The sequence below is a fragment of the Pecten maximus genome, chromosome 11, assembly GCF_902652985.1.
Source record: "Pecten maximus chromosome 11, xPecMax1.1, whole genome shotgun sequence".
Taxonomy (NCBI): domain Eukaryota; kingdom Metazoa; phylum Mollusca; class Bivalvia; order Pectinida; family Pectinidae; genus Pecten; species Pecten maximus.
The window spans coordinates 40,450,878-40,470,466 of record NC_047025.1 but is presented as its reverse complement, the minus strand read 5'-3'; the positions used below and the strand labels follow the sequence as shown (position 1 = coordinate 40,470,466).

General features: G+C 37.9%; 1 protein-coding gene across 2 annotated transcripts in view; it reads left to right on the top strand.

Moving 5' to 3' along the window:
• LOC117337642 overlaps nt 1–19,589 on the top strand; it is a 108,467-nt gene that overhangs the window by 60,577 nt on the left and 28,301 nt on the right. The window contains exons 2-3 of one of the 2 annotated variants that reach the window (XM_033898726.1): nt 10,547–10,785; nt 14,493–14,612. In XM_033898726.1, coding sequence (XP_033754617.1) covers nt 10,679–10,785; nt 14,493–14,612 — 227 coding nt within the window. In that variant the 5' untranslated portion in view covers nt 10,547–10,678. Of the gene's footprint in view, nt 1–10,248; nt 10,786–14,492; nt 14,613–19,589 lie in introns of those variants that run through there. The other variant, XM_033898727.1, reaches the window with a different exon arrangement.

The window sequence follows — 19,589 nt, the reverse complement described above, 5'->3', positions numbered from 1 at the left end:
TTCGATTGGACGGACGTTCAGAGATATCACGCATGGGCAGTCACCAACAGACATATATCATAACGGGGACAAGATAAGCCTCGTCAAAAAGAGTTCGAGTTTCACTTTATAGAGTGCGATCAAACATCCGGCTCAATTTTTATTTTCAAACCAAGGTAGAAATACAGATATATTACCGATAGTCACGGTTTTACGTAACCTGCTAATTAAACTCGGGTACACAACGCGTTAAAATATGTTATCGAGGCTGTGTTTCTGTGAAGCTGTGTAATATTTACTTGGTGGTGATGGATTTTATTTTAGCGTTGATGTATTAATAGTGGTATGTATAAGTATCGTAAATTGATCAGATTTGTTTTTTCTAGTGAACGCCAGTTTCTAACGGTCATTGGTGTATTCCGGTCACTATTTTACCCCATTTGAAATGAAACACCCCATCTGATTGGTCAATCAAATAATTGGTGGCCACATAACCGCAGTGTTATTATAGTTTCATTGTACAGTATAAACTACCAATTAAAACCGTGTTATCCAATCCGAGATTATTCGATGGTTTCTGTTATACTTTGTAAATAATCGAGAAGTGGTGTGAAGTGCACGGAAATTCCCAAATGCAATAATTCCTAGCTGTGTCAGAAAAGAAACTCTACAACGTAGTATAGTGTACCACCTGTATTGGCCCCGGCCCTAGTCCCTACAATTTATAAGTGGATTTCTAACACGTACACAGCTGGCATCGAAGGTACGTGCAGTCCTCGGAGACAGCGGAATGATTGTCCTACAGCCAGGAAGGGGGAGGGGTGGCGAGGAAGTCATAATAATTTATATAGAAAATTGTGAGAATTAGTATTACCGGGGACGTACAATCACTAACGTAAGAAGTTATATATAAAATGGTGAGAATTAGTATTACCGGGGACGTACAATCCCTAACGTAATAAGTTATATATAAAATGGTGAGAATTAGTATTACCGGGGACGTACAATCCCTAACGTAATAAGTTTTATAGAATGGTGAGAATTAGTATTACCGAGGACAGACAATCCCTAACGTAATAAGTTATATATAAAATGGTGAGAATTAGTATTACCGGGGACGTACAATCACTAACGTAATAAGTTATATATAAAATGGTGATAATTAGTATTACCGGGACGGACAATCCCTAACGAAATAAGTTATATATAAAATTTTGAGAATTAGTATTACCGGGGACGTACAATCCCTAACGTAATAAGTTATATATAAAATGGTGAGAATTAGTATTACCGGGGACGTACAATCACTAACGTAATAAGTTATATATAAAATGGTGAGAATTAGTATTACCGGGGACGTACAATCCCTAACGTAATAAGTTATATAGTTAATGGTTTGAATTAGTATTACCGGGGACGTACAATCCCTAACGTAATAAGTTATATATAAAATGGTTTGAATTAGTATTACCGGGGACGGACAATCCCTAACGTAATAAGTTATATAGTTAATGGTGAGAATTAGTATTACCGGGGACGTACAATCCCTAACGTAATAAGTTATATATAAAATGGTGAGAATTAGTATTACCGGGGACGTACAATCCCTAACGTAATAAGTTATATAGAAAATGGTGAGAATTAGTATTACCCGGGACGTACAATCCCTAACGTAATAAGTTATATATAAAATGGTGAGAATTAGTATTACCGGGGACGTACAATCCCTAACGTAATCAGTTATATATAAAATGGTGAGAATTAGTATTACCCGGGACGTACAATCCCTAACGTAATAAGTTATATATAAAATGGTGAGAATTAGTATTACCGGGGACGTACAATCCCTAACGTAATCAGTTATATATAAAATGGTGAGAATTAGTATTACCGGGACGTACAATCCCTAACGTAATAAGTTATATATAAAATGGTGAGAATTAGTATTACCGGGGACGTACAATCCCTAACGTAATAAGTTATATAGAAATGGTGAGAATTAGAATTACCGGGGACGGACAATCCCTAACGTTATAAGTTATATAGAAAATGGTGAGAATTAGTATTACCGGACACGTACAATCCCTAACGTAATAAGTTTTATCATATGACTACCGTTATATACGGTGTCATAAACCCATCACATAAATTTTCTTTATGACACTAGTGTAATAACACCTTTCGCTACGCTGATTGGCTGGTTCCGTGAGAACTGTATTCATACGCGTGGGAACGACCTACTTCTTTTTACTACGACTCGTAAAAATGGCGACTAGTGCTTGTAAACTTTGAAAAAAAATCAACTGAACGACAAATTGGTCTATTAACATAACATATTGTACAATCAAAGATAAAATCCAAGATGTAAACATCCTAAGTTTTTTAATTATATTTATACTATAAGATGTTAAATTAGGCCTGGCAAACATCTCTTTTATGACCCCTAGTCTAGTAACATATTTCAACTCCGATAGAAAATTGCGGTTGCGTTGTCCGATGAGACATATCTAGTCTAGATTCTTTTCAAATAAACAAATAATAACATTATTTAATAAAATCCTCATGAAAAACGGCAATGTAGTTTGTTACAACTTGCCTTCAACGGTTACTCAGAATAACATGCTGACACTGTCGCCGACAAACACGTGTAATGTCAACACAAACAACGTTACACTGCCAACAAATCGGCATCCAACGTCGCTTTTCACGGCAGTCTGAACACAATGTTCAGTGGGAATATTCACGGTGGAACATTTCACATCTCCATAAACTCCCGCGAGGACGAGGATAAACACAAAGCAGTGAAAAGGCGCCGTACAATGGTTCTGTACGACAGCGACAGCGAATAGACATTTGTACAACGAAACCTTCATTATCGCGCCAAGTGACGTCACGGCTTCGTCACATCAAAAACAGTCGCTCATGAACTTTCAAACTAAAATATTTTCCTCATTGTTTCAAACACCAAGGACAATTTATCTATTATAGATTAAATGAAAAAATGCTGAAATTTTGTTTTGAGACGTGTATTTAATAAAATGAATCCTTTTCAAGAGTCAGTTGTGTTAGAACTATTTCTTCTCTCGTCGGTATAATTGACCTACTTCGAAGGTTCGGGTGATTTGGTTGAGATGTGACGATTCAAGGCAAAAGAGAAAATCAGTTTTTGATGGGGAACGATGAAAGAAAACGTCATATGATCAAAAGAATCTGTCATTCGTTTCCCTTCATATTAGATTTATGATACTCGTTTAGAATTTTTTTATTTTTGCTCGCCAGAGGCTCGCAAAAATAACAAATTCAAAACTCGTATCATGAATCTAATATGAAGGGAAACTCATGACAGATCCTCTATATATAGTTAATGGTGAGAATTAGTATTACCGAGGACGTACAATCCCTAACGTAATAAGTTATATATAAAATGGTGAGAATTAGTATTACCGGGGACGTACAATCCCTAACGTAATAAGTTATATATAAAATGGTGAGAATTAGTATTACCGGGGACGTACAATCCCTAACGTAATAAGTTATATATAAAATGGTGAGAATTAGTATTACCGGGGACGTACAATCCCTAACGTAATAAGTTATATATAGAATGGTGAGAATTAGTATTACCGGGGACTACAATCCCTAACGTAATAAGTTATATATAAAATGATCAGAATTAGTATTACCGGGGACTACAATCCCTAACGTAATAAGTTATATAGAAAATGGTGAGAATTAGTATTACCGGGGACGTACAATCCCTAACGTAATAAGTTATATAGAAAATGGTGAGAATTAGTATTACAGGGGACGTACAATCTCTAACGTAATAAGTTATATATAAAATGGTGAGAATTAGTATTACCGAGGACGGACAATCCCTAACGTAATAAGTTATATAGTAAATGGTGAGAATTAGTATTACCGGGGACGTACTATCCCTAACGTAATAAGTTATATATAGAATGGTGAGAATTAGTATTACCGGGGACGTACTATCCCTAACGTAATAAGTTATATATAAAATGGTGAGAATTAGTATTACCGGGGACGTACAATCCCTAACGTAATAAGTTATATATAGAATGGTGAGAATTAGTATTACCGGGGACTACAATCCCTAACGTAATAAGTTATATATAAAATGATCAGAATTAGTATTACCGGGGACTACAATCCCTAACGTAATAAGTTATATAGAAAATGGTGAGAATTAGTATTACCGGGGACTACAATCCCTAACGTAATAAGTTATATAGAAAATGGTGAGAATTAGTATTACAGGGGACGTACAATCTCTAACGTAATAAGTTATATATAAAATGGTGAGAATTAGTATTACCGAGGACGGACAATCCCTAACGTAATAAGTTATATAGTAAATGGTGAGAATTAGTATTACCGGGGACGTACTATCCCTAACGTAATAAGTTATATATAGAATGGTGAGAATTAGTATTACCGGGGACGTACTATCCCTAACGTAATAAGTTATATTTAGAAAATGGTCAGAATTAGTATTACCGGGGACGTACTATCCCTAACGTAATAAGTTATATTTAGAAAATGGTCAGAATTAGTATTACCGGGGACGTACTATCCCTAACGTAATAAGTTATATATAAAATGGTGAGAATTAGTATTACCGGGGACGTACAATCCCTAACGTAATAAGTTATATATAAAATGGTGAGAATTAGTATTACCGGGGACTACAATCCCTAACGTAATAATTTATATATATAAAATGGTGAGAATTAGTATTACCGGGGACTACAATCCCTAACGTAATAAGTTATATATATAAAATGGTGAGAATTAGTATTACCGAGGACGTACAATCCCTAACGTAATAAGTTATATAGAAAATGGTGAGAATTAGTATTACCGGGGACTACAATCCCTAATGTAATAAGTTATATATATAAAATGGTGAGAATTAGTATTACCGGGGACGGACAATCCCTAACGTAATACGTTATATATAAAATGGTGAGAATTAGTATTACCGGGGACGTACAATCCCTAACGTAATAAGTTATTATATAGAATGGTGAGAATTAGTATTACCGAGGACGGACAATCCCTAACGTAATACGTTATATATAAAATTGTGAGAATTAGTATTACCAGGGACGTACAATCCTTACAACTACATAGCACTCCTCCATTGGTGTCTTACACCAAGATGAGGACGAATTTCCTATTGATTCCGTCATACATCATTTGATAACATGTTATCTATAGCGATGCTGTGTTGGAATGTATTGACACGTGTCTGAGACAGGCGAGAGGTGCCATCTGTTACCGACCCAGGTTACCCTTCCCCAATGGAGCCACGTATTTGAAGTACCGGATCTGCGAGGCTATAGACAGTTTTGTCACATTGTCAATAAAAATATGATATTTCTCAGGGCTGAGGTGGTGATCTCTCAGAGCGGCGTATGACATCAGAGAGCGGCCGATTCATCAAAACATTGATGTCCATAGATGTTACTCCAATAACTGTAATCTCTCTTCTGTTCAGTGTCTATTCTCCGAAATACCCTTCTTTTGTTCAGTGTCTATTCTCCGAAATACCCCTAATACACCCCTTCTGTTCAGTTTCTATTCTATTACCCGCTCCCGAAATTGTCTCCTCGCAATAATGTGCTCACCAAATCCAGTATCGCTTTCCTTCCTACGGTACTGCCTCCCTCCGTTTTCCTCCCCACGTTTTCTCCCTACAATATTCACTCTCTCTATCTTTCCTATAGTACTGCCTCCCTCTGTTTTCCTCCCCACGTTTTCTCCCTACAATATTCACTCTCTCTATCTTTCCTATAGTACTGCCTCCCTCTGTTTTCCTCCCCACGTTTTCTCCCTACAATATTCACTCTCTCTATCTTTCCTATAGTACTGCCTCCCTCTGTTTTCCTCCCCACGTTTTCTCCCTACAATATTCACCCTCTCTCTATCTTTCCTATAGTACTGCCTCCCTCCGTTATCCTCCCCACATTTTCTCCCTACAATATCGACTTTCCATTTTCCTCCTCGCGTTTTTTCTTGTTTTGTACCCTCCCTACAGACTACCGTCCCCTCTACCTTCAGCTAACAATGTGTCCAGTTAACTGTCTAAACTATCACTGTCAAATTATATAGGGACACTTTGGGTTGTCCAGAAATCATATTCTTTGTTACATACCATCCTTCATCTTTCGATGAAAAGTCAGCAGTGAGATTTCCGGAGAGTGACATAACCCCATTCCGTGTTCTATTCGAGTCCGTTAGCCTTAAGACGCCGTGCTTCCTAAACATGATGATTCAGCCTGAACATTTAGCCTTAAAACAAATGGAACAAAAAGAATTGAATTTAAAAATACTCCTTTTGAAGGAGTTGAGAAAATTGTCAACAAGTGTTCAATAATTCACGAGCACGACATCGTTAACGAGGAAAACTCAAAAGCTTGTTCCCACATCTAAAACGTGCTTTGGACGAAATATCGCTCGCCGCGGTATTGTTAATTGTCTCCGAGGCATTGTTCACGTCATTGCTGAGATCCGTCTCAACTTAGACGAGGTTTGGTGTTTTCAGCTATAGAATCTCGTGTCCTCCGAGACTCTCGCTATGCTCCTATCTCCTATTTCAGCTTACTTCTACAGCTCGAGATTTGGCTCCACAAACGTAATGGACACACTTAACAAAGCAGCGGGTCGTTAACTGTTGTTATTGACAAAACCTACAAGTTAATTGAATCCTTAACAGCAGATATTGACAGAACCCACAACAACTAAATTGCATGCAGCAGACTTAATCGATTGTAAACTTACCAGCCGAGATGTTGTTCACTTTCTAGAAAAACCCAGTCAGAACCCTCTTTATTTAGTAATAACATGCTTAATTAATGATGCCAAACCCAGTCAGAACTCTCTTAATTTAGTCATAGCATGCTTAATTCATGATGACCAACCCAGTCAGAACTCTATTAATTTAATCATAACATGCTTAATTCATGATAACAAACCTACACAAGTTTTACATCTTTTCTTTGTTCACTTCGGGACAAGTGACACAAGAAAACAACCATCATATCTAAGCCCTGCTGTTTAATCTTGCCAACAGTCCTGCTGTTTAATATTGCCCACAGTCCTGCTTGTTAAATATTGTCCACAGTCCAGCTGTTAAATATTGTCCACAGTCCAGCTGTTAAATATTGTCCACAGTCCTGTTGTTAATATTGTCCACAGCCCTGCTGTTGGTTCATAATAAAGTATCTCGCGCATGTTTCTGTCACTACTAACTGGAGATCTGGAATATGATTATGCTGTTTAGTGCCGCTCCCGTTAATTAAGGGAAGTACTGCATTATCGTTAAAGTACGGAAGTGTCAGTGTGGTGGAGTTCGCACTCCCGTCGATCTGTTAGAGGACAGCAATTATTCATTCCAATGAGGTTATGGATTTATTCCCGATTTGGAAAAAATAATTGGCACTCTGCAGTATCTTTAAAAATCTGTCTTAATACGAAAATTATCGTAAAAAATAGTGCTAAATTTTTAAATTGCTGCTCATCACGAATTTAAATGAGTCCATTACTGGCAAGGACCTGCCGTGTGTTTTGTGTAGGACGAGAGAGTCAAACCAAGGATACCGGACATGTAGGTATGTTGGGGAAAGATACCTGGGGGTCCATGATATGTGTTGGGGAGAGAGACCTGGGGTTCATGGTATGTGTTGGGGAGAGATACCTGGGGGTCCATGATATGTGTTGGGGATAGAGACCTGGGGTCCATGGTATGTGTTGGGGAGAGATACCTGGGGGTCCATGATATGTGTTGGGGAGAGATACCTGGGGGTCCATGATATGTGTTGGGGAGAGAGACCTGGGGTCCATGGTTTGTGTTGGGGAGAGAGACCTGGGGTCCATGATCTGTGTTGGGGAGAGATACCTGGGGGTCCATGATCTGTGTTGGGGAGAGATACCTGGGGCTCCATGATCTGTGTTGGGGAGAGATACCTGGGGGTTCCATGATGGGATTACCGGAGGCTAGATTACGTCCTATCCCACACAGATCTCTGTATCTTTTGTGAATGTGTCACATTGATTATCGGGTAGATATTGAAGCGGTGTCGGGTACCTCAAGAAACCGTTCTAGTTCCGGATACCAAAGAAACCCAATTTTGTTTCCTGGTGCAACAGAGAATCATTTCTGTCCCCGGTTGCACAGGAATTACTCACAGTCCGAGGTGCCAAAGAAAAATGATTCTGTTCCGGGTGCCACAGGAAACCATTTATGTTTAGGGTACTGTAGAAAATCATTTGTTCCGGGTACCATAGTAGTTCCGGCTACCGTAGTAGTTCCGGGTACCGTAGTAGTTCCGGCTACCGTAGTAGTTCCGGGTACCGTAGTAGTTCCGGGTACCATAGTAGTTCCGGGTACCGTAGTAGTTCCGGGTACCATAGTAGTTCCGGCTACCGTAGTAGTTCCGGGTACAATAATAGTTCCGGCTACCGTAGTAGTTCCGGGTACAATAATAGTTCCGGGTACCGTAGTAGTTCCGGGTACAATAATAGTTCCGGGTACCGTAGTAGTTCCGGGTACAATAATAGTTCCGGGTACCGTAGTAGTTCCGGGCACCGTAGTAGTTCCGGGTACCATAGTAGTTCCGGTTACAATAATAGTTCCGGGTACCATAGTAGTTCCGGCTACCGTAGTAGTTCCGGGTACCATAGTAGTTCCGGGTACCATAGTAGTTCCGGGTACAATAATAGTTCCGGGTACCGTAGTAGTTCCGGGTACCATAGTAGTTCCGGGTACAATAATAGTTCCGGGTACCGTAGTAATTCCGGGTACCACAGGAGAACTGTGAAATAGATTTGAACCATCTGTCACGATTGTATGACCTCGACTTCTAACAACTTGGAGCCTTATCTTGGCTCCAGTTCCAATAAATGGGCTGTTCTTGTTTCCCGTATCAATTATTGAAGGTCTTCGCCACTTTCATACCCTCAAATGTCGACATGAAACAAATCAATGATATTTTTACCGTGCCCAATATTTTAAAAATGCATGCTTGTTGTTGCTTTATTCGTGGCATACCCTAAATTATTCCAAGCTACAATGCCAGCGTCAGGCAGCAAATACGAATATCACTAGAAATCAACGATTGTGGTACGAAGTTGATTAAAACTCCGGGAATGATATCCCGGCTCCGGTTCCTCACTCTAGGTAGCACCTCGGCAGCTAATAAAACATGCGATAATGGTGATTGGCGTCTTGTTTGACCGGGTATCGATCTGTTTAATGTTCAATCAAAATTTGAGTAGCCAAGTTGTGTTAACACCTGTTATTAAACCAACACTGATTACTGGGGTTTACTCGCCACTCACAGGTCGGGTAATGAGCACTGCTAAATCTGGCGGATTGTCGTTAGCTGTTCAATCTGCTGATGTTACATTTTGTACGTTGGCTGTTCAATCTGCTATGTTACATTTTGTACGTTGGCTGTTCAATCTGCTAATGTTACGTTGGCTGTTCAATCTGCTGATGTTACGTTGGCTGTTCAATCAGCTGACGTTACGTTGGCTGTTCAATCTGCTGATGTTACGTTGGCTGTTCAATCTGCTGATGATACGTTGGCTGTTCAATCTGCTTATGTTACGTTGGTTGTTCAATCTGCTTATGTTACGTTGGTTGTTCAATCTGCTGATGTTACGATGGCTGTTCAATCTACTGATGTTACGTTGGCTGTTCAATCTGCTTATGTTACGTTGGTGTTTAGGCTTTAGCTGCCGTTTTTAGTCGTTGAAATCAGCAATTTTATCGTACATGTGTTTCAAGGAGTTTTGCGTGTTTTGTATTGTTTCGTGTGCTTTTGTCTATTTTTGTGGGTTTTTTTTTGTTTTGTGTATTTTTATATGTTTTGTGTATTTTTATGGGTTTTTTTGTATTTCTTAATGTTTTTTGTATTTTTGTGTGCTTTGTGTGTTTTTTTGTTTTTTTGTAGTGTTTGGTGTATTTTGGTGTGTTTTGTATATTTCTATATGATTTGAGTATTTGTCAGTGTTTTTACAGTGTTTTGTATATGTCGGTAGTCTTTTGTCCTTTGACGTGTTCAGTGGTTTTTGCAAAATTTGTGGTCTATTTAATATTTTTGTCGTGTTCCATGTCAGTTACATGTATTCGTTTTTAATCATATGAGCACCACATACCGTTTAATGTCATACAATGATTGACTGAACAATTTCAAACGCTCATAACATCTTTTTATTATTTTGTCTTGGTTTTTATCTGAGAATGTTAAACTTCCGGTTGTCAGTGTTAAATAAATACACACTGAACGTATTCAAAACAAGCACATTCAGGATTTTCGCATTAGAAGCTCAATAACTTTTCGTATACCTGTGAAAGTTTTGTGATTAAGTCCGCCGTCAGGGTTTGAGAGAGCGAGTGTTTGTTGTATTGATCATGAAAGCGTTAGTGAGTGATACTAATATTCAATATTGACAAGCTCCAGCTATCTGTGTTAAGTCCCCTCTCATCACCACACAGATACAAACCTTCTCACCGTGCTCCTGTGTTTATTTACAGACGGAGCGCGAGAGGCAGCGGGCTGCAACGGTGACAACCCAGCAGTAGCAGCATCAGTAGCAGTTGCTATCTCTCTGGATGAGGAACGTCACACAAACTCTTGGATGAACTGAGAATTACACTTCACAAGCAATGGAATCGGGCACCTGGAATTTAATATTTCATCTCGGCGTTCTGTTTGGAATTTTAACCTTTCTGGCCAGCCTCACAGAAGCTCAGCTTTGCACTCGCTCAGCACGGTAAGCTTATTTCTTTTACAATAACTTCATCGTGCCGTGGCTTCCGATCAATACAGCACTTTCTCTTTATCCCTATACTATCATGGTTTGTTTTCAACATGGAAATTACTGGGTTTGTCGAGTAGTCTAGTTAACTTGATCAAGCCAAAGTGCTCCTGGTAAATGGACGTGATGTGTCCGCCAGGAATTCCGCCGACTGGCTGAAGACGTAAACCATTGTGTCAGGCCTGGCCATTTCGTTATTCTGAGCGGAATCCGGTTATTTTCAATTGTCAAATATGATCAATTGTTTTCAAGGAATTGTGTAAATATCGTAGGATTTGCTCTTGAATGATTGTCATTTATGATATAGCCCGGTTCCTTGGAGACCGAATGTACCGGGCGGCTGTTCTATATCGATACCCCTATTTACCGGTACATTGTCTACCGTGAATACACAATCACCTCGCCATTGTACTATTATATACCAAAGATTATCACCATCTTCATGAATAAAATAGTCGGGTCGCTGGGTTTGTTGTAGGCACTACGGACAGCTTTCTACGGGGAAATCAGATAACACACATTTAATGTGTCGTTAGCTGGTGATCTTTTAGGACTACTGTACATTTTAAAATGACATTCTGAAAAGTAAAACAAAGGATACACCCCCACGTATTACGGTTTGAAATGCTGTTACTATGGCAACATAAAACGCAGTTATCCATCCCTAGTCAACACAAAGTCATACATATTGATGTCAGGTGAATTTGGGATCATATTTTGTCTTTAACCAAAACTATATCTTTATTGTTATTCCCATAAGTTTATGTTAAAAACCCATATTTAACAGTTAAAACGCGATTTTCGTGACTTAAGTTTCATATTCTATTAAGAATTTAGGTCTTCGTAAAAACACATAGACATTTGTACAATGAGAATAGGTATTTAGTTTACTTTGCAGATTAACAACCTCTTAACAGGACGTTAAATAATACCACAACAAGCCATAGCAAACACACTTCTTTAACAACACCACAAAAAGCCATGGTAGACACACTTCTTAAACAACACCACAACAAGCCATAGTAAACACACTTCTTAAACAACACCACAACAAGCCATAGTAAACACACTTCTCAAACAACACCACAACAAGCCATAGTAAACACACTTCTTAAACAACACCACAACAAGCCATATTAGACACACTTCTTTAACAGCACCATGACCAGCCATAGTAAAAACACTTCTTTAACAACACCACAACAAGCAATAGTAAACACACTTCTTAAACAACACCACAACAAGCCATATTAGACACACTTCTTTAACAACACCATGGCCAGCCATAGTAAACACGCTTCTTAAATGCTTCGAGAATCAGTAGTCAAACAACTTTAAACTCAATGATTCAAACGTGAAGCCGTTTTAATCAAACAGGATTTCAGGTTCTTGAATTTACAAATCTAAATGGAAGTCATGGTTTACTTGAAATCTTTATATGTAAGCTTCCTAGGTAAATGAAGGAACCTCTCAGTTCATATGTGGCGTGCCTTAATGAACCAGTTAATGCAGGTGCGTGCTTTTTTAGAAATTAAATTCCAACTTAGAATATACGGCATATAAAATTTAAAATTAGAAAAAATAAGATAGCTGTAAGAGCTATGTTGATTATCATTCCTACGACTTCGCTACTCTTCTGGGTGTAGCAGGGTGTGATTAAAACAGCTAAGCTTCTAGGAGAAACAGGATGCAAATTTCTGTATCTATCAAAGATAATCACGAGGCATATGAATAAAATATTGAGTGTATAACAGTAAGTAGGCCTTCGGGAACGGAGCAGAAAGAGGGCTAGGCTCGGCAAGGAAACAAAGCCAAGCTGGGTGCATATACAGGAATAATTGATGGTGAAGCGACACCTTAAATTGTCTGGCATGTATGGATTCAGATATTCTAACTTCGGTTTTGCTCAGTAACGTTTTGACATCTACATATTTTCTATCATATATTGTTGTTTCTACAGCAAACACTGAATGCATCTGAATTATCGCTTTATTTTATATATTAGATCCCAAACTAAATTTATTGTATAGGATATTTTTTATGTAGATAGAAAGGTTTTCCGAATCATTAATCTTATTGAGAAGATTTTACAATAGGTATTTTTCTTGTAAATAACATATTTAAATGATCTGTGTACTAAGTCACGTAACTAGAACCAGAATTAACTGTACAAACCTCTGTAGAGAAGGAGTATACGTGGACTTATCGAACACACAGTTGATGACACTAGGTCGGAGAACGATACCTGGCAGGCTATACAGCTAAGATGTACCGGGTAAGCTCCTCAAGCTCCGCGGCTTATTGTCCATCCCCTGATAAACCTATTGATGGAAGGGATCAAGTCTCTGTAGCAAAACATGGAACCTGGATGTGCTGGGAATGTGGTATATGTCGGTTCCATTTCAGTATTTAATAGACCAGGATTCTGTTTACTTGTAATGGCATACTTTACAAGTATCTAATATGTATTGGAGCATACGAATGTTTGTATTTCAAATACTCTTGAAATCCCTTAGCATGATTATAGTCCTGTGCATTTACATATTTAGAATATTGTCAGAGAATGTCACTAACCTGCTATAGTCTGTATCATAAATATAACGTTGATACGTGAAGACTTGACAATGAATCACTCCGGCCATAAGTGACATGATAATTCGTTAAAGACATTTTATCAAACTAGCATAAAGATACACACCATAACAGCAGATCGAAGTTCATAATGGTAAACATTCACACAATGGTAGAATTGATTTGTCATGTATAACTGTAATTGATCAAAGGGAAATCAAAGTTACGGTCGTTATGGCAACCCTTTTAATTCCATCAACCTCTGAGCGGATTGAGTCAACAGATGTCTATCTAGTCACGTGATGAGCTACCATTCTGTTCAGCAAAAGCTTGTGCATGCAGGACAGATTCACTGCTAAACAGATCCCTTTCTATCGATAGTTATGTCCCGGGAATTGATGGCCTGAATTACAAACTACTTCCTGAAAGGACACTATCATACCAGAGTTCCTGAATAAAACATAAAGACCTTTTTGACATTCATTGAATCAATCATATCGTTGTAATACTGTACCAGAAGAAATTGCTCTTATAGAGCTATAAACGTTACTGGGTCAGTGTCATTCAGATGTCTCTCCTATCGTCTCGAACGGTATGAGAATGGCGTAAGGAACAAACATTGTGGTGACATTAGGTTGTTCTGAGAATACTGATACTAAAAAACAAAATACAGAACGTCCTAAATGTTCATCACTGTTTACCAAGATGTAATTCTGTCTGTAATATACAGATTAACTTGTTCCAATCTCATTTCTATGTCTGATGCCTCCGGTGGCTCTACCTGTATCATAACCTGAATTTGACCTAGATTTAATTAATGGGCGTGGTCGATTAAGCAGAAGTCGCCTATATTTCCAGAAAATCAAGTCATTATACATTTCCTCAATGTCGATGTTTCTTTCGTTCCTTTTCCTCTCTTTTTTTTGAATTTGTGTATAGTTTCTGTATGTAGAAGTCGGTATTCTCTTGTTGTCTTGATAAGTCATGCCATGTATGATGTGGAAACTGTTTAATACAACATGGCTATGATAAAAACTAGTAGTAACCACTCCACAACCATACCTAACATTTAAATTTATTGTCTGTTTCAGTGTGGAGGCCGGGAAGAATGTCCAGCGAGTGCCTATGATACGGAGAATCCCAGCTCAGTGCTCCAACTGGGACAGGTCATGGGTGTGGCTCACCAAGATAGACTGCGGAACCAAATATGTGTAGGTAGTCACCTAATACGGGCATGGCACCAAATATGTGTAGGTAGTCTTGTCACCAAATATGTGTAGGTAGTCATGGCACCAAATATGTGTAGGTAGTTATGAAACCAAATATGTGTAGGTAGTCATGGCACCAAATATGTGTAGGTAGTCATGGCACCAAATATGTGTAGGTAGTTATGAAACCAAAAATGTGTAGGTAGTCATGGCACCAAATATGTGTAGGTAATCATGGCACCAAATATGTGTAGGTAGTTATGAAACCAAAAATGTGTAGGTAGTCATGGCACCAAATATGTGTAGGTAGTCATGGCACCAAATATGTGTAGGTAGTCATGGCACCAAATATGTGCGAAAATGGAAGCAAATCTGTCTTAGTTTAATATAGTGTACTGCTTCTTTATGTTGATGTCAACTTTACTCAGCGGGGAATCTCGGTAAAACAGGAGTCGTTACATGTTGACCAAATGATTATTTGCCATGTTAATAATAAGCCGATAATGGCATTGGTGAAATCTGGCGTGTTTATATTGTCTGTTGCTACAGAATGGCGGATAACGCCAAAAACATAAGGATCATGTTTTCAGAGAAAAGCAAAGACAATACTCATCATTCTTATGGACATGAACAAAAGTTAAAACCCAGGGAATTGATAAAGTAGGGTATACCAAAAATATCCTGTTTGTACTAGAGACGTATTACCTGACCCAACCCCAGAGGGAACACTCCCTCCCTGACCGTGTTCCCGTCCCTGGGTCTGTATCAGGTCTATATGGTACGTAACCCATTATTAACCAAAGACTTGTGTGTGATCCTCAGGTCTGTATCAGGTCTATATGGTACGTAACCCATTATTAACCAAAGACTTGTGTGTGATCCTCAGGTCTGTATCAGGTCTATAAGGTACGTAACACATTATTAACCAAAGACTTGTGTGTGATCATCGGGTCTGTATCAGGTCTATATGGTACGTAACCCATTATTAACCAAAGACTTGTGTGTGATCCTCAGGTCTGTATCAGGTCTATATGGTACGTAACCCATTATTAACCAAAGACTTGTGTGTGATCCTCAGGTCTGTATCAGGTCTATATGGTACGTAACCCATTATTAACCAAAGACTTGTGTGTGATCATCGGGTCTGTATCAGGTCTATATGGTACGTAACCCATTATTAACCAAAGACTTGTGTGTGATCCTCAGGTCTGTATCAGGTCTATATGGTACGTAACACATTATTAACCAAAGAGTTGTGTGTGATCCTCAGGTCTGTATCAGGTCTATATGGTACGTAACCCATTATTAACCAAAGACTTGTGTGTGATCCTCAGGTCTGTATCGGGTCTATATGGTACGTAACCCATTATTAACCAAAGACTTGTGTGTGATCCTCAGGTCTGTATCAGGTCTATATGGTACGTAACACATTATTAACCAAAGACTTGTGTGTGATCCTCAGGTCTGTATCAGGTCTATATGGTACGTAACCCATTATTAACCAAAGACTTGTGTGTGATCCTCAGGTCTGTATCAGGTCTATATGGTACGTTACACATTATTAACCAGACTTGTGTGTGATCCTCAGGTCTGTATCAGGTCTATATGGTACGTTACACATTATTAACCAGACTTGTGTGTGATCCTCAGGTCTGTATCAGGTCTATATGGTACGTTACACATTATTAACCAGACTTGTGTGTGATCCTCAGGTCTGTATCAGGTCTATATGGTACGTTACACATTATTAACCAGACTTGTGTGTGATCCTCAGGTCTGTATCAGGTCTATATGGTACGTTACACATTATTAACCAGACTTGTGTGTGATTCTCAGGTCTATAAGGTACGTAACACATTATTAACCAAAGACTTGTGTGTGATCCTCAGAATTTCAGTATCCTGACACCAGTGTGGGGAGTATTGATTTTGTGTGTTGAAGTAAAACAAGAAATATACCAGCTTTATATTGTTACACAGCTGTGTTTACAATGGGTATACACAAAGGTTAGGAGGGAATCTGTCGAGGGAAGAGACACAAAACAGAATTACTAGAACAGTTTGATATATCCTACCTTAATACCTTGTGTGGTGAGATCTTAAAGCTAGAACATTGTCAAGTTTAATATGTCCTAACCTAATACCTTGTGTGGTGAGATCTTAAAGCTAGAACATTGTCAAGTTTAATATGTCCTAACCTAATACCTTGTGTGGCGAGATCTTAAAGCTAGAACATTGCCAAAATTTAATATGTCCTAACCTAATACCTTGTGTGGCGAGATCTTAAAGCTAGAACATTGCCAAAATTTAATATGTCCTAACCTAATACCTTGTGTGGCGAGATCTTAAAGCTAGAACATTGCCAAAATTTAATATGTCCTAAACTAATACCTTGTGTGGCGAGATCTTATAGCTAGAACATTGCCAAATTTAATACATACTTGTGTGGCGAGATCTTAAAGCTAGAACATTGCCAAAATTTAATATGTCCTAAACTAATACCTTGTGTGGCGAGATCTTAAAGCTAGAACATTGCCAAATTTAATACATACTTGTGTGGCGAGATCTTAAAGCTAGAACATTGCCAAGTTTAATACATACCAAAATAATACCTTGTGTGGCGAGATCTTAAAACTAGAACATTGCCAAGTTTAATACATACCAAAATAATACCTTGTGTGGAAAGATCTTAAAACTAGAACATTGCCAAGTTTAATACATACCAAAATAATACCTTGTGTGGCGAGATCTTATAGCTAGAACATTGCCAAATTTAATATGTCCTAAACTAATACCTTGTGTGGTGAGATCTTATAGCTAGAACATTGCCAAGTTTAATACATACCAAAATAATACCTTGTGTGGCGAGATCTTAAAGCTAGAACATTGCCAAGTTTAATACATACCAAAATAATACCTTGTGTGGCGAGATCTTATAGCTAGAACATTGCCAAGTTTAATACATACCAAAATAATACCTTGTGTGGCGAGATCTTATAGCTAGAACATTGCCAAATTTAATATGTCGTAACCTAATACCTTGTGTGGCGAGATCTAAAACTAGAACATTTCCAAGTTTAATATGTCGTAACCTAATACCTTGTGTGGCGAGATCTTAAAGCTAGAACATTGCCGAGTTTCATAATCACCACCGGCCATATGTCTTCTTTAATGTTTCTCTAACAGTGAAAAGTCATAGACGACAAATTGAGCTAACCATGTCATAGTTAAGATGACATAGAAAATCGAAGTGCATTTTTGTTCAACTTACAAAGGCGACAGGTACTACGTGGATTTAGTTAGTTGCCAAACGAAGGGAAACGTATCCAGATAGCCCCCAAACTCTGGCCAGTTGACCGCCTCGCTGACCAGCAGCCCTGATGCTGCCATCACTGTCCCGCATCCCACAAACGACCAAAGACAATCTCGATCCTCGTATAATCTTAAAATATTACCAACGAACAGATTACAGATAAAACTAATTAAACATTAATAATTTAATGATTTTTTATGACGTTAAAAGCATATTAAACATGCTAATCCTTTAGCTGCCTTTTATAGCCATGACCTGGTCGATGGTACTACGCTAAGTGATGCTTTATGTGCTATTGAAGTTTTATTAAAAACATCTTTATTAAGATATTTTCTTGATAAAAGAAGTTAATTCGATATTTGAAGAGAGCTTGGACCCAGAGCGAAGGCCTGGCCCGTAACTCAAACATGCTGCTGGTGTTCGACGAGGTTATGTTATGGACAGGCGCATTCAAATATTACTGTTATATCAGTGCATTTCGTCCAGATTATTCACAAATAAAAGTACAAAGGAATATTAGTTCAAAATCATCAACAAAATTAATTAAAAGATAATTTCAAATTCATTTTTTGAAATTGTGTAATCGAAATTTAAATTTGATTAAAAAATAAGGTGCGTGAAACTGTGTTATTAAAACAAATGACATAAACATCACCTCAATCTCAAAGGCGTGCAGAAATATTAAAATAATAAAAGTGTAATCAAATGAACATGATTGTTCAGTTACCATGGAAACATTTCTCGGCTAAATTTCTTTATTTGTACTTTCTTGACAGTGTATAACTTTTAAATGCATTTAATTGTGCAGCACGATGGCGACTCCACAGACATTTCCCGATAGGTACAGAAGATAGTGTTACACAATACCGCCAATCAATCCGTACTGCCATCTCCTGTTGGACAGATAACGCTGATTAACAAACTTTCACTCTCGTAATTATTTCAAAATATCATCTAATAAAACAGCCTAGGGGAACTGTTGACAAAATCCAAAATTAGATTTTAGAAATCTTATTTTGGGGATGCCTGATTAGATTTGCCATCATAAACAAACTCAAATTTCATTTGGTAATGGACATTTGTGAGATAGCGATCAGTACCTTCAAACGGAACTCTATAGTATAAGGTAGTTTGATTTATAAAAATGGGCAGTTTGGTTTCCAGCCTCGTCCCTGGAGTCGTTACTATTGTAATAGATTGATAGGCTCATTGTATTTAAAGACTTGGACTGGCTCTTCAACACATGGAATAAATTGGGAGAATTTTCCTTTATTATATAATGTGTAATATCTAAAATATATTACAGCTTCACGCAGTTTTTTTCTGGAATTCCGGAGTAAATATTCACGAAAAAATCGAGTTCTTTTCAGTGTGTTAATAAATCCGTACAAAATTTAATTCTTTTTAATGTGGTAATTTAAACATAGTCTTTTATCTTACGATCATGCCAGAAATAAAGCATCATAGATTTTTCACTTCATGAGAAAACGAGTCTTTGAAGTTTCTATTATTGTGAGCCTTGGCGAGCAAAAATTAAAATTTCGAGATGAGTATTTTTTTAATCTCATAATTATGAAATAAAAACAAAATGAAGATACCTTTTACCAGAAAACCTTTTGCGATGTAGATAACAACAAGTATGAGGTGTATCTATTACAACCTTAAACA